Here is a 13,208-nt window from a genome sequence, read left to right as displayed (position 1 = left end):
GTTGAGCAATACATGCTGTATTATCTTCAAATAGGACAGTTGGAGCTATGTTATGGTCAATCAATCCACATGATGACAGAATATATTGAACCAGGCTCCTCAGCCAAAAACACTCGCGACTAGTTTCATGAATTGCTAGTATTTCAGCATAATTAGAGGAGGTTGCTGCTATCGTCTGTTTCGTAGACCTCCATGATATAGCTGTTCCACCATATGTGAACAGGTATCCTATTTGAGATCTCCCTTTATGTGGATCAGACAAGTATCCAGCATCTGCATAGCCAACTAATTGTGACTTGGATCCATATGGATAAAACAATCCCATATCAACCGTTCCACGAAGATATCGAAAGATTTGCTTGATTACACTCCAATGTCTTCTGGTTGGAGAAGAACTATACCTTGCTAGTAAATTCACCGCGAATGATATGTCAGGTCGCGTATTATTAGCAAGATACATTAGCGCTCCAATGACACTAAGATATGGTACTTCAGGACCAAGAATATCTTCATTTTCTTCCTTAGGACGAAATTGATCCTTTTCCACATCCCAAGATCTTACGATTATTGGGGTACTTAATGGATGTGACTTATCCATATAAAATCTCTTCAATATATTTTCTGTGTATGTTGTTTGATGAATAAAGATCCCACTTTTTATATGCTTGATCTGCAGGCCGAGACAAAACTTAGTCTTTCCAAGATCTTTCATCTCAAACTCTTCTTTTAGAGTTTTTATAATTGTTGGAATCTCTTCAGGAGTCCCAATGATATTTAAATCATCAACGTACACAGCAATTATAATGAATCCATATGCAGATTTCTTTATGAAAACACATGGACAGATATCATCATTCTTGAATCTATTTTTGGCCAGATACTCAGTAAGACGATTATACCACATTCGTCCAGATTGCTTTAGACCGTATAAAGATCTTTGCAATTTAACTGAGTATAACCCTTGCGAATATTCACTGGATGGTTTAGATATCTTTAGTCCTTCAGGGACTTTCATATAGATATCCCGATCTAATGAGCCGTATAAATAGATTGTTACCACATCCATTAAATGCATATGCAATTTATGATATGCAGATAAACTGACCAAATAACGCAATGTTATCGCATCCACTACAGGGGAATACGTTTCTTCATAATCTATACCGGGCCTTTGTGAAAAACCTTGTGCCACAAGTCGGGCTTTATAGCGCACAACTTCATTTTTCTCATTTCGTTTTCTCACAAATACCCATCGATATCCAACAGGTTTTACATCTTCTGGTGTACGAACTACAGGTCCAAAGACTTCACGTTTTGCAAGTGAGTCTAATTCAGCCTTCATGGCTTCTTTCCATTTTGGCCAATCATTCCTTTGTCGACATTCTTTGACTGATCTTGGCTCAAGATCCTTACTTTCATGCATGATATTAAATGCCATATTGTATGCAAATATTTCATTGACAATTGTCTTATTTCGGTCCCATTTCTCTCCTGTAAAGACATAATTTATCGAGATCTCATCATTTTCATAATTTTTAGGTACCTGAACGTCTTCTGGCGTTAAAATTATATCAGAATTTTGGACAAATGCAGGTGTCTTTACTATGTCTTTTTCATCAGGAATAGTATTTACCTCTTTTCTCTTTCGAGGATTTTTATCTTTGGAACCGACAGGCCTGCCACGTTTCTGGCGTGTATTTGCTTCAGTGGCTATTTGTCCTACTGGGACATCAATTCGAATTGGGGCATTTTTCCGCTGGTATATAAGATTTGGTTATCCTCTTTGTATCGAAAAATGCATCAGGCAATTCATTTGCTATTCTTTGCAAATGTATAATCTTTTGAACTTCTAGTTCACATTGCCTTGATCGAGGATCTAAATTCATCAACGATGATGCATTCCAATTAAGTTCCTTTTCAGGAAGCTTATTCTCTCCCCCTAATGTTGAAAATTTTGATTCATCAAAATGACAATCCGCAAACCGGGCTTTAAATACATCTCCAGTTTGTATATCAAAATACCTCACTATAGAGGGAGAATCATATCCAACATATATCCCCTATTTTCTTTGGGTCCCATTTTGGTGCGATTAGGTGGTGCAATGGGAACATATATCGCACACCCAAATATTCTTAAATGGAAAATATTTGGCTGCTGGCCAAAGGCTAATTGCATAGGAGAGAACTGATGGTAACTCGTTGGCCTCAAACGAATAAGTGCTGCGGCATGTAAAATAGCATGCCCCCAAAGGGAGATTTGTTCTCATAAGTAAGGGTATAGCAATTAATTGGAGGCGTTTAATAAGTGATTCTGCTAACCCATTTTGTGTGTGAACATAAGCTACTGGATGTTCAACACTTATTCCATTAGCCATAGAATAAGCATCAAAAGCTTGAGAAGTAAATTCACCAGCATTATCAAGACGAATTGCTTTGATTGGATTTTCTGGAAATTGTGCTTTTAATTGAATAATTTGAGCCAGTAATCTCGCAAACGCCAAGTTGCGAGAAGATAATAAGCACACATGTGACCATCTCGAAGATGCGTCTATTAGGACCATAAAATATCTAAAAGATCCACATGGTGGATGAATAGGTCCACATATATCACCTTGAATCATTTCTAGGAATTTAAGGGACTCAAATCCAATCTTTATTGGTGATGGCCTTAAAATTAACTTCCCTTGAGAACATGCAGCACAACAAAATTCACTAGATTTAAGAATCTTCTGTTCTTTAGTGAATGTCCATGGGAGTTTTCAATAATTCTCCTCATCATGGTTATTCCTGGATGACCCAATCGGTCGTGCCAAGTTATGAATTCATTTGGGCTAGTAAACTTCTGGTTTACAGTGGCATGTGATTCAATTACACTAATCTTGGTATAATATAACCTAGATGAAAGTGAGGGTAATTTTTCTAATATAACTTTCTTATTTGAATCATGAGTTGTGATACATAAGTACTCATGATTTTTCTCATTCATAGTCTCAATATGATATCCATTTCGGCGAATATCTTTGAAACTCAACAAGTTCCTCAGAGACTTGGTAGATAATAGTGCATTATTTATTAGAAATTTTGTTCCTCCAGGAAACAAAATTATAGCTCTTCCGGAGCCTTCTATCACATTGTCCGAGCCAATAATAGTATTAACATACTCTTCTTTTGGCACAAGATGGGTAAAATATATATCACTTTTAAGAATAGTGTGCGAACTTGCACTATCCGCAAGGCAAATATCTTCAGAATATGACCTTGCCATTTTTCTTCAAAAACAAATAATAATAATAATAATAATAATAATAATAATAATAATAATAATAATAATAATAATAATAATAATAATAATAATAATAATAAAATGAGTAAAAGTACATGCACAGTAAAATTATTCACATGAATACTTAACAAACACACATATTAAACTATTTCATCATTGATCAAATGGCCAATATTTTCTTTAAGATCCTCAAAGAAATTAGATACATCATAATGAATGGTGGAATTTTCATAATTTGAAACAAAATTTGTTTCCTTTTCTTTGTCATCCTTTTTCAAGGATGCTTAATAAAGATCAACAAGGTGCCTTGGGGTACGACAGGTACGTGACCAATGGCCCTTTCCACCACAACGGAAGTATTTATCCTCAATTGATTTACTTTGTCTATTATTTCTTTTTTTATCCCACTTCTGGTGAGATCCTCTCTTTTGAACATAATTTCTTTTCCTTCCATAATTTTTTTTGTTACTAAAACCTTGCCATTTACCTCTTCTGGGGTAGTTTGCCGCATTTACTTTAGGAAATGGGGCGGCGCCAACTGGGCGCGCTTCATGATTCTTTTAAGAGTAACTCATTGTTGCACTTAGCAACAAAAAGGTAAGAAATTAGCTCAAAAAAAATTTTAAAATTCTTTTTCTCGATTGCTACTGCGGGAGCACATTCGAGGCATGGAAGGTCGAGAAAGTTTTTCCTAACATATCTGGCTTGAGGAAGTATCACCGTCTTTTGATGATTGCACCTTTCTTCAAGACTTTTTCACAGATCTGCAGCATCTTTTAATGTGGGATATTCGTTTTTCAATCATACTTCAAGATGACGACGAAGGAAAATCATGGCCTTAGCTTTATCCTTCTGGGATGCATTATTTTTTAGCCTTAATGATATCTCCAAGATCCATTGAATCAAGATGGATTTTAACATCTAATATCCATGATAAATAATTATTTTCAGATATATCAAGAGCATTATATTCAAGATGATAGAGCTTCGACATAATAAAAATTTGTTACCTGGAGTCTTTCTAAAATTTCATTAGAGCTTCGTGCTGATAACGTGTTATAAAATAACTAAATAAATAAATAAATAAGAAAGAGATAACAAACATAAAGTAAAGAAATATAATTAGATAACAATATTAACCACAATTACTATCTCAATATAAAAGATATGATACTTATATATTTATATATATGTATTAATGTATGAAAGAAAGAAAGAGAGGAAGAATTTTGTATATAGACAATATAGAGAGAGAATTCTTATTGATTGTAGTGTGTAACATCAACGGAAGTTAACCTCCTATTTATAAGCATATAGAAGGAATATTTTCAACCTTCATTAATTTCATTCTCTCTTGAGAATGTAATCCTCATATAGAAAATGGGCATCCACGTCCCATACTTATCACAACACAATCCTATTATTTTTTTAAGCTATCAACTAATTTTGATCCCAAACAATTATTATCCAGATAAATTAATAACATTAAAATTACATAATTCTTTCAAATTGAAAGTGATCATAGTCAATTTCTAGACTTCAAGTCTTAAAACAAATTTTTTTTTCAATAATAATAATTGATTGAAGTGTTAGTCCAATAGTATAAATGAAAAATTGTATGAAAGTCTTTCTAACTTTTTGTTTAAATCTGAATTGAATTCGGTTCATTTATGAATTGAATTAGGTTTACTTAATACTACTGTTAAGTATTCACTAAATCTAAACTAAATTTAGTTCATTTTTGGATATAAATAAATTTTAATTAAAAGGAGGAAAAGAAAAAACGCAGCAATAACAGCAACAATAAAAAAATGACGACCGAGAGAAAACATACAAAGAAGAAGAAGGAACGCAAAGACAAAGAAAGAGAAAAACGAAAAGAAAAAAAAATGCGAAGACAAAGACGAAGAAAAAGCGTTAATGAAACGCGCGTATGTACACATGAATGTAATAAAAGTTATTTTTATTGAGTTTGGGTTCGCTTGGTTGGACTTAGATTAAAAATGCTTGGATATATAATTATGTTGTTTAAAATTATTATTATTCCCGGCTGATGTATTATTGACAAATGAATGAATGATAACTAATGATCTTCTGAGTAAAATTGAAATTTATTTTATATGATGTGGAGAAAGTTGGTACAAATTAAATATTAAAATTTTTCTTTTTTGCAAAAATGTTAGATAAAAGAAAAACATTTTATATTTTTTTTGGACAAAAAGATATAGAGATTTGTAACATCCCAGACCACCCGCTAGCACGATATTGTCCGCTTTGGCACACAAGGCCTCACGGTTTTGCCTTTGACGATAGGGATGATAGCCTAAGCCCCCTACACTCACTCGTCAAAACGCGTCATGTTAGGGAGAGGTATCCACACCCTTATAAGGCATGCTTCGTTCCCCTCTCCAACCGATGTGGGCCTTACAATCCACCCCCCTAAGGGAGTCCAGCGCCCTCGCTGGCACATCGATCCGGGTTCTGGCTCTGATACCATCTGTAACAGCCCAGACCACCCGCTAGCACGATATTGTCCGCTTTGACACACAAGGCCTCACGGTTTTGCCTTTGACGATAGGGATGATAGCCTAAGCTCCCCACACTCACTCGTCAAAACGCGTCATGTTAGGGAGAGGTATCCACACCCTTATAAGGCATGCTTCGTTCCCCTCTCCAACCGATGTGGGCCTTACAAGAACCCGGATCGATGTGCCAGCGAGGGCGCTGGACTCCCTTAGGGGGGTGGATTGTAAGGCCCACATCGGTTGGAGAGGGGAACGAAGCATGCCTTATAAGGGTGTGGATACCTCTCCCTAACATGACGCGTTTTGACGAGTGAGTGTGGGGGGCTTAGGCTATCATCCCTATCGTCAAAGACAAAACCGTGAGGCCTTGTGTGCCAAAGCGGACAATATCGTGCTAGCGGGTGGTCTGGACTGTTACAAAATTCAACTTATAGTTAGTCAATATTAGTTAATTTTAATATTTAGGTATATAATTTAAAATTTAAAATTTATGATTTAAAATTTATAATCTAAGATAAATAAAATAATTTTAAAAAATGGTTGATATTGACTGAATTAGTTATCTAACATCATTCTTATGGAAAAGTCTTGCATTTTTTCTAACTCATTAAAGCGTGTTTTTAAAAAATATGTTAAAAACTAGGACTTAAATAACATTTATTTATGCTGTTAACAATAAAAATAACAATATGGACATTATTGTTAACTTCGTACTTTTGATTTGCCCACATGAAAATACATCAATACTGGTGGTGTAATCCGTCCGGGTGTTTAAATCCGAACCAAAGTAATCCCTCTTTTATTTTATTTTTTTAAAAGGTGATTCTTTATTGTTTATTATTAAAGTAATATTCCAAATAAATTTTAAAAAATTCTTTTGTTAAGTAAGGTCTTTAACAAAATTTAATTATCAAATCAGTTTTTAAATTTTTATTTTATTGATAAATTAGCCTTCATATCATATTATTTATATGCATGGAATAACTGAAATAATGATTAAGACTGATTCAATAATTAAAATTAGTTAAAAATAATATCTAACACAACTTTTCTAAAAAAAAAAAACAGACTATTATTCTTATTTCATTTCCATGTAAAAATTAAAAATTTATTGTCATACTTGAATTACTACTACTGAAGTCTCAGATGGGTTAATGGTCCTAAGATTTTTTTAAATTTATTATAGAAAAATACTAGAAGTTTTTTTGAACCAAAGTTGAACAATAGGTAAGTGAAAGTGTTGAGGATGATTTTTGTTGATGGTAGAGTAACTTAGTTAAATTTGATTGATAAAAAAATTTGTATGCATAGTATTACTCTTTATTATAAGCTTAAATCTCTATTTTGGTCCCTGAGATTTATGTCATTATTCAATTTGGTCTTCGAACTTTAAAATTATCTATACTAGTCCTTCAGATTCAAGTTCGGGCACTAATATGGTCTCAGGACTCTTTCCGACGATGATTAGGCAAATGGAGTGCTAAGATGACACCCTTCCTGCCACACTGGATGATGAGTAAACGATGTCGTTTATCTTGGCGCCCAAACAAATCAGAAATGAAGAATAGTAGAGGTAGAAATGAAGAATACTTTATTTTGCGTCTCCATCGTTTCTTCTCCATTCATATACAAAGTGACGACATTTCTAACTTGTTTGAGTGCCAAAGGTAAATGAAGTCGTTTACTTATCATCCAGTGTAGCAGCGAGGGTGCCATCTCAACATTCCATTTGTCTAGTCATCGCCGAAAAAAGTCGAGGGACCACATTAGTGCCCGAACTTGAATCTGAAAGACTAGTATAGGTAATTTTAAATTTTGAAAACTAAAATGAGTAATTACATAAATCTCAAGAACCAAAATGGGGATTTAGTCTTCTCAAATATATTAATTAACTTCTTAAACACGTTACAGTTAATATTATAACTAACCATTAGAACATGATATAAGTCCCGCTTAATCGGACTCGGTAATGGTTAATAGAGTTCAAAGTCGAAATGCAATCTAAATTGATATAAAACCATCTAACTGATCCAATTTTAATAAATTAATCGGTCTGATTTTATTTACACAGTAATCGGCGAAGGTTTGAGTTGGTTTTTGATACATATAAATTGAGTGATTAATTACTTGAATTTGTAACTTCCATTATATGTAAACTTCACTATCTTAATTTAAACGTGATTAATTCTCCACTTTATCACTTAATTAATTTTTTTTTAAAAGAGCTTGATCCTTAAATCTTAAGATATACAGTTGCTATCAATGTACATGATGATTATTATATATGACTATCAGATGCATTTTATTACAATTGAAATCTCCTCTTAAATTGGCCTATTATTGAATATGTAGCTACACGTAATTAAATTTCTTACAGTGACGATGTCAATCCACGCAGTTCAACGTAGCCAGAAAGGACTGTGCGCTTTCGCTCTTTCACCAAGGTCCGATATATAACCCTGCAATTTTCCACTTTTAATCATCAGAATTTCACCAACGCAAAAGTTATACATCCAGACTTATTTTGTTGGAAATTGATTGTCAGCATAATGAGTAGGCATTGAGGCCATGTGCAATGATCTTTTATGTATAAGTGAGCTATTTCAAATAAACCAGCGCTACGATTCAGTCAGAGTCATATCATTCTAATTTTGTGGCATTGTTGATCAATTAATGGTGTAGCCTGCGGGCGGAAAAATATGTTCCAGGTGGCCAGTAAAGGATACTGTCCCTAATTCCCTATAAATGTTGCAGAAGTGACTTACCCCGAGCCTTCAAGCCACATCTCAGTAACTAGAGTTTCACCGGGATAGACATGGAGGAGAAAACGGCCTGATATGCTTTTTATTTTGTCTTGATCTCCTTTGCATATGCATTTTATGATTGCTCTAACTGCAAATCCTAATGTGCATAAGCCATGCAATATTGGCTGCGAGAATCTTCGGCAATGATTTATAGAACAAATTAGATTAACCAAATAATTGAATAAAAATGACAATATGGATAAAGACATGCAGCAAATGATGGAATGCAGGAGCCAGGAGCGAGTACTAACCCAGCAACCTTTGCAATCATTGGATCCGAATGCAGAGGGTTATAGTCACCGGATAGCCTATATACCAATGCCTGTCAAAAGGGATTCAGAAATTTGAAATTAATGTGGAAGGATATATTCTCAGACAAAATAAACTGTAAAGATCATTTAACAGTTAGTATGTGTAGAGCAAATACAGGGGTAAAAGTATCAGAATCGTTGACAAGCATAATAACAACAGGAATTATTGTCGACGCCTGCTAGAATAGTATTTATCAATAGTAACCAAAGAGTTGAAAAGTATATTTAACGATTTAATAAAAGGCAAAAGGCCAAATAAGAATGATTTCTTGTACTCATTCACTTTCGTTTTTAGATGCTTAATATAAGAAGTTATACTGAAGTGAGAAAAAATTACCATAACCAAAAGAAAATAGGAGAGGAAAACGGGGAGGGTGAACCAATTAAGCAAAAGCTTCATGAACAATGATCCTTTTGTTTCTTTTTTCTTTTTTAAATAATAACTACATTGAGAAAAATACCTCCGTTTTCCAAAAGTCAGTAAAAGTTGGACCGTTTAATATATTTCACATTGTTTCACAAGCTCGAGTGCTCAACCAATTGGTCAATGTATTGCTTTACTGAATTGATTGGTGTCTAAGCCTGGCTTCTTTTGAAGTTGTATCAGATATAAAATTGAAGCACCTAAGCATATTGCAGGTCCTCAATTCATTCCAAACCATATGGAAGAGCTTTTTCTTTAGGTCAGAGTAAGAGATAAGGATTTTGGAACATCATAGATAAATATCACTTTCAAACAGAGTGTGGTTCAAGAACCCTAACTATATCTTATAGTATACATGCCTGAGATGGTTGAGTACGGTCCTCAAACACCGAAAAAGGTTTACTTTCAGGAATTTTCACAGTTGGAACCTGGTTGCGAGGGTAGTTTGTGTAAGAAAATGGTTTAGATGACTTTGAGAAGCCACCAGCACCACGTAGATACACAGTTGTCCTGCAAGCAAATTGTTAGTTTAGTATGAGAGTAACAAATCATAATAATAAAAGGAGTGTTTTAATTATTACCTGTTCACGCTTAGTAAGTCACCTGACTCTTTCTCATAACTTTTTGTTTCAAACTCCAAAATTGCTGCTTTAGCTGATTCAATGAGAACCCATCTCTAAGAAGCACATATATATGATAAAAGAATAAAATATTCAAGTTTCATACATAAGTTAAATATTGTACAAACAAAATTGTGAAAATGAAACTGAACAGCAAACATGCACGGAAGATCATTTCGGAAGAGTCTACTTGCAAGTTAACCTTTATCATGTAATCCTGCAAGACAGACTTTATGATTTACCTGTAACAAAATAACAATTCATGAGCCTGTATACAAAGAAGAGTTAAGAAAATCATCACAATCATAAATTAATATTCATAGGCTCATAGCTGACGCAAAACTTCATACTATAATAATTTTACAGGTTCTTCCATGACAATAGAGGGGCCAATGTTCAAATCAATCAGACAAAAATTATAGCGATATTATAATTAATCAAGTCAAACTCATTCATAAAAGCATGTCAGCTTTTTCGATCCTCAAGTTAAATAAAACCAAAATCAACAATTCATGCTTCTCAAGTAAATTGTTCTGTGTTAGTCACAGGGTGAGTTAAAGTGCTATGGTGCAATATTATAGCTAGTCCACGTAGGTATCAAAAGGATAAGTCAAATGCTTGAATTCAATAGAGGATATCTCATTTCCTCAACATGGCATACCCTAAGATCCTATTGCATATCATTCATTCATATCTACCATAAGCACCATTTTCCTGAAATTTACATGTGTCAAAGAAACAACTGGTCTCAAGCCAAATTTGGAACAAGGAACCAACAGTTAAACAAATTTAATTAGATGGCTAGTATGCGAAATTTTCATAGAAAACCTTACATGACAGTTGGAAGGTAATGGTTTGTACAACTCTATGTATTGTTGTCCATGCAGCAGAAGGCGTGGATCATATCTGTATACAGAAAGTTTTATTTTCAGTTAACTATCAAAAGGAAGAAAGCCAAAGATCAAGATCAACATGATAGAAGACGAGTTCATTACTAATAAAATAAATGTCATGAAGACTATATGCATTCAACATTTCAACTAGATGGCTTCAAGTGCCCTTAAAATAACAATACATGATACATGAGGTATAAGCAGAGTCGTATTGAAATTAATGAGGCATCACTCACTCCAAGCCAGGGATAACAAAACCATTCGGCATGGAATTAAATGTAAATAGAGCAGCAAATGTAGGTAAGACCTATTAAGAAGAAAAAAAGACGAAGCACAAATCAGAATAGTTTCAAAATTTACAATATGAATTGTAAACTATAGAAACGAATTCTTAGTAATATCTCTGCATGCGCCACCAGGAATACCTTAATAAACTCCTGTCCGTTTTCATGATAAACATATTTAAGCTCATCTGAATCCACAGCATCCCAGGCACAAGCTCCAACGCCTAATGCATAAAGCGCTGCATCTCTGTGCAACATTGAATTCAAATTTAGGCATCCTCGATCCTTAACTTTCTGTGTCAAATTGAATTGAATTGAACACTCGCAACATCAAATTGATTCAATAGTTAATAGTTTTGGCTTACCTTTCGGTATAAGAGTGCGAAGTCTGCAGTTAAAACAAAAAGCCCAAGCTTAGAAATCGAATAAGCGACAAGGAAAACGATTATTTAAATTGAAATCAAATATAATAGATCCTGCATCTCGAATATTCCAAGACACAAGTTATCGTCCTTTTTTGTGTTAAATAAGACATATATACGAACAACGATGGTGCAAAAGAAGAAGAAGAAGGAAAAAGAAAGATACATCGGGGAACTTGTGAGAAAGCGCAAGCGAAGGATCGAATTCAGAAGAAACCGCCATTTACTGTGGAACTAGAAAAATCAACTTCGCCTGTGGGTGAAACTGAAAAAGATCACGCGAATTAAAGAACAAAAACAGAGCTAAGTTCAAACTGGAGTTGATTTTCTACGTAAATGAAAACGACAATTGAGCTAACAAATACTAGTGCTATTGTGTGTGTGGATGAATGAAGACGGAAACGAAAGCAGATTCAATTCAGATCTAGATTAGAGTAGTGAGAAGAGAGAGTGGATTGTTACTACTTACTATGATGAAGTGCCCTCTGAGACTTGGTCGAAGATTATAGAATATATAGATAAGGCTATGGGCGAAGGTCCCTCCAAAGCTGGCGCTCAAAAATATGAGCGAGTTTTTTATTCAAACTGAAAGTGACACTAACAAGGGTTTCTTATGTACATACGACACTGGATGCTTAAGTTAATAAGCGGGAAATGACAATGCATTATAAAAATTTATTCGTTACTTCTAATCCATTCATTCTTTTTCTTAAAGGAATTTAACGTGCCGGTGTATGTATGATCTGAACGCAGATATTTATTAGGCTTGATACAAAGAAATTGAAGCCTGACAATTTCAGGAACTTAGAAAATGATGATTCATCGAAGGGGAAATGAGATAACCAGTAATTAATTTAAATTGTTAAAACTCGAATTAAACAGTGTATATTTTGCACTTTATCCTCTTAATTTTAGGTAGGGAGATAATCTCAATAAAACAGAATGCAATACATATACTGGGCTGCTGTTCCAAAATTTATACGGTTAAAATAGGAGAATGTTAAAACTTAAAAGTGTTGTGATAAGTACTGATGTGATGTGGATGTCCATTTTCAATGAAATTCTATTTATCAAAGGATGACTCTATTAAATGTAGTTTGAAAATGTTTCATTATAAATAGAGGCTTAAGCCTCCGTATGGAAACACACTACAATCAATAATAAATACTATTCTCTCTCTCTTTACTGAGCATCAATAATAGCAACGTTCTCTCTCTTATATTTTCTCTCTTTTTTTATTTTACAAGTATTTTGAATACTCCTCTCTCTTACTCTTGGTATATAATATTAGTAAATATATTAATCATTTCTTTTATATTGAGATAGTAATTGTGGTTAATATTGTTATCTAATTATATTTCTTTACATTATGTTTGTTACCTCTTCCTTATTTATTTATTTATTTAGTTATTTTATAACACGTTATCAGCACGAAGCTCTAACGAAATTTTAGGAAGACTCCAGGTAACAAATTTTTATTATGTTGAAGCTCTCTCATCTTGAATTTAATGCTCTTGATATATCTGGAAATAATTATTTATCATGGATACTAGATGTTAAAATCCATCTTGATTTAATGGATCTTGAAGATACCATTAAGGCTGAAAATAATGCATCCCAGAAGGATAAAGCCAAAGCCATG

The 13,208-nt window shown here is 33.7% G+C and overlaps 1 protein-coding gene across 1 annotated transcript; it reads right to left on the bottom strand.

Moving 5' to 3' along the window:
* Window positions 1-8,061: 8,061 nt before the first annotated feature.
* On the bottom strand, window positions 8,062-12,240 carry ECH2 (enoyl-CoA hydratase 2). Its single transcript, XM_016311773.3, has 12 exons — window positions 12,036-12,240; window positions 11,733-11,831; window positions 11,510-11,532; window positions 11,286-11,391; window positions 11,097-11,167; window positions 10,801-10,873; window positions 10,170-10,209; window positions 9,929-10,001; window positions 9,707-9,857; window positions 8,864-8,934; window positions 8,574-8,747; window positions 8,062-8,267 (listed from the first exon to the last, which is right to left on the bottom strand). Exons 2-12 carry the CDS (start codon window positions 11,787-11,789, stop codon window positions 8,180-8,182), a joined length of 927 nt encoding a protein of 308 aa, XP_016167259.1. The 5' UTR covers window positions 11,790-11,831; window positions 12,036-12,240; the 3' UTR covers window positions 8,062-8,179.
* Between the last annotated feature and the right edge of the window lie 968 nt (window positions 12,241-13,208).

Source organism: Arachis ipaensis, chromosome B7 (assembly GCF_059453495.1).
Source record: "Arachis ipaensis isolate K30076 ecotype BB chromosome B7, ASM5945349v1, whole genome shotgun sequence".
Lineage (NCBI taxonomy): Eukaryota > Viridiplantae > Streptophyta > Magnoliopsida > Fabales > Fabaceae > Arachis > Arachis ipaensis.
The sequence above is the reverse complement of the archived record's forward strand: the minus strand, read 5'-3'. Positions and strand labels throughout refer to the sequence as shown.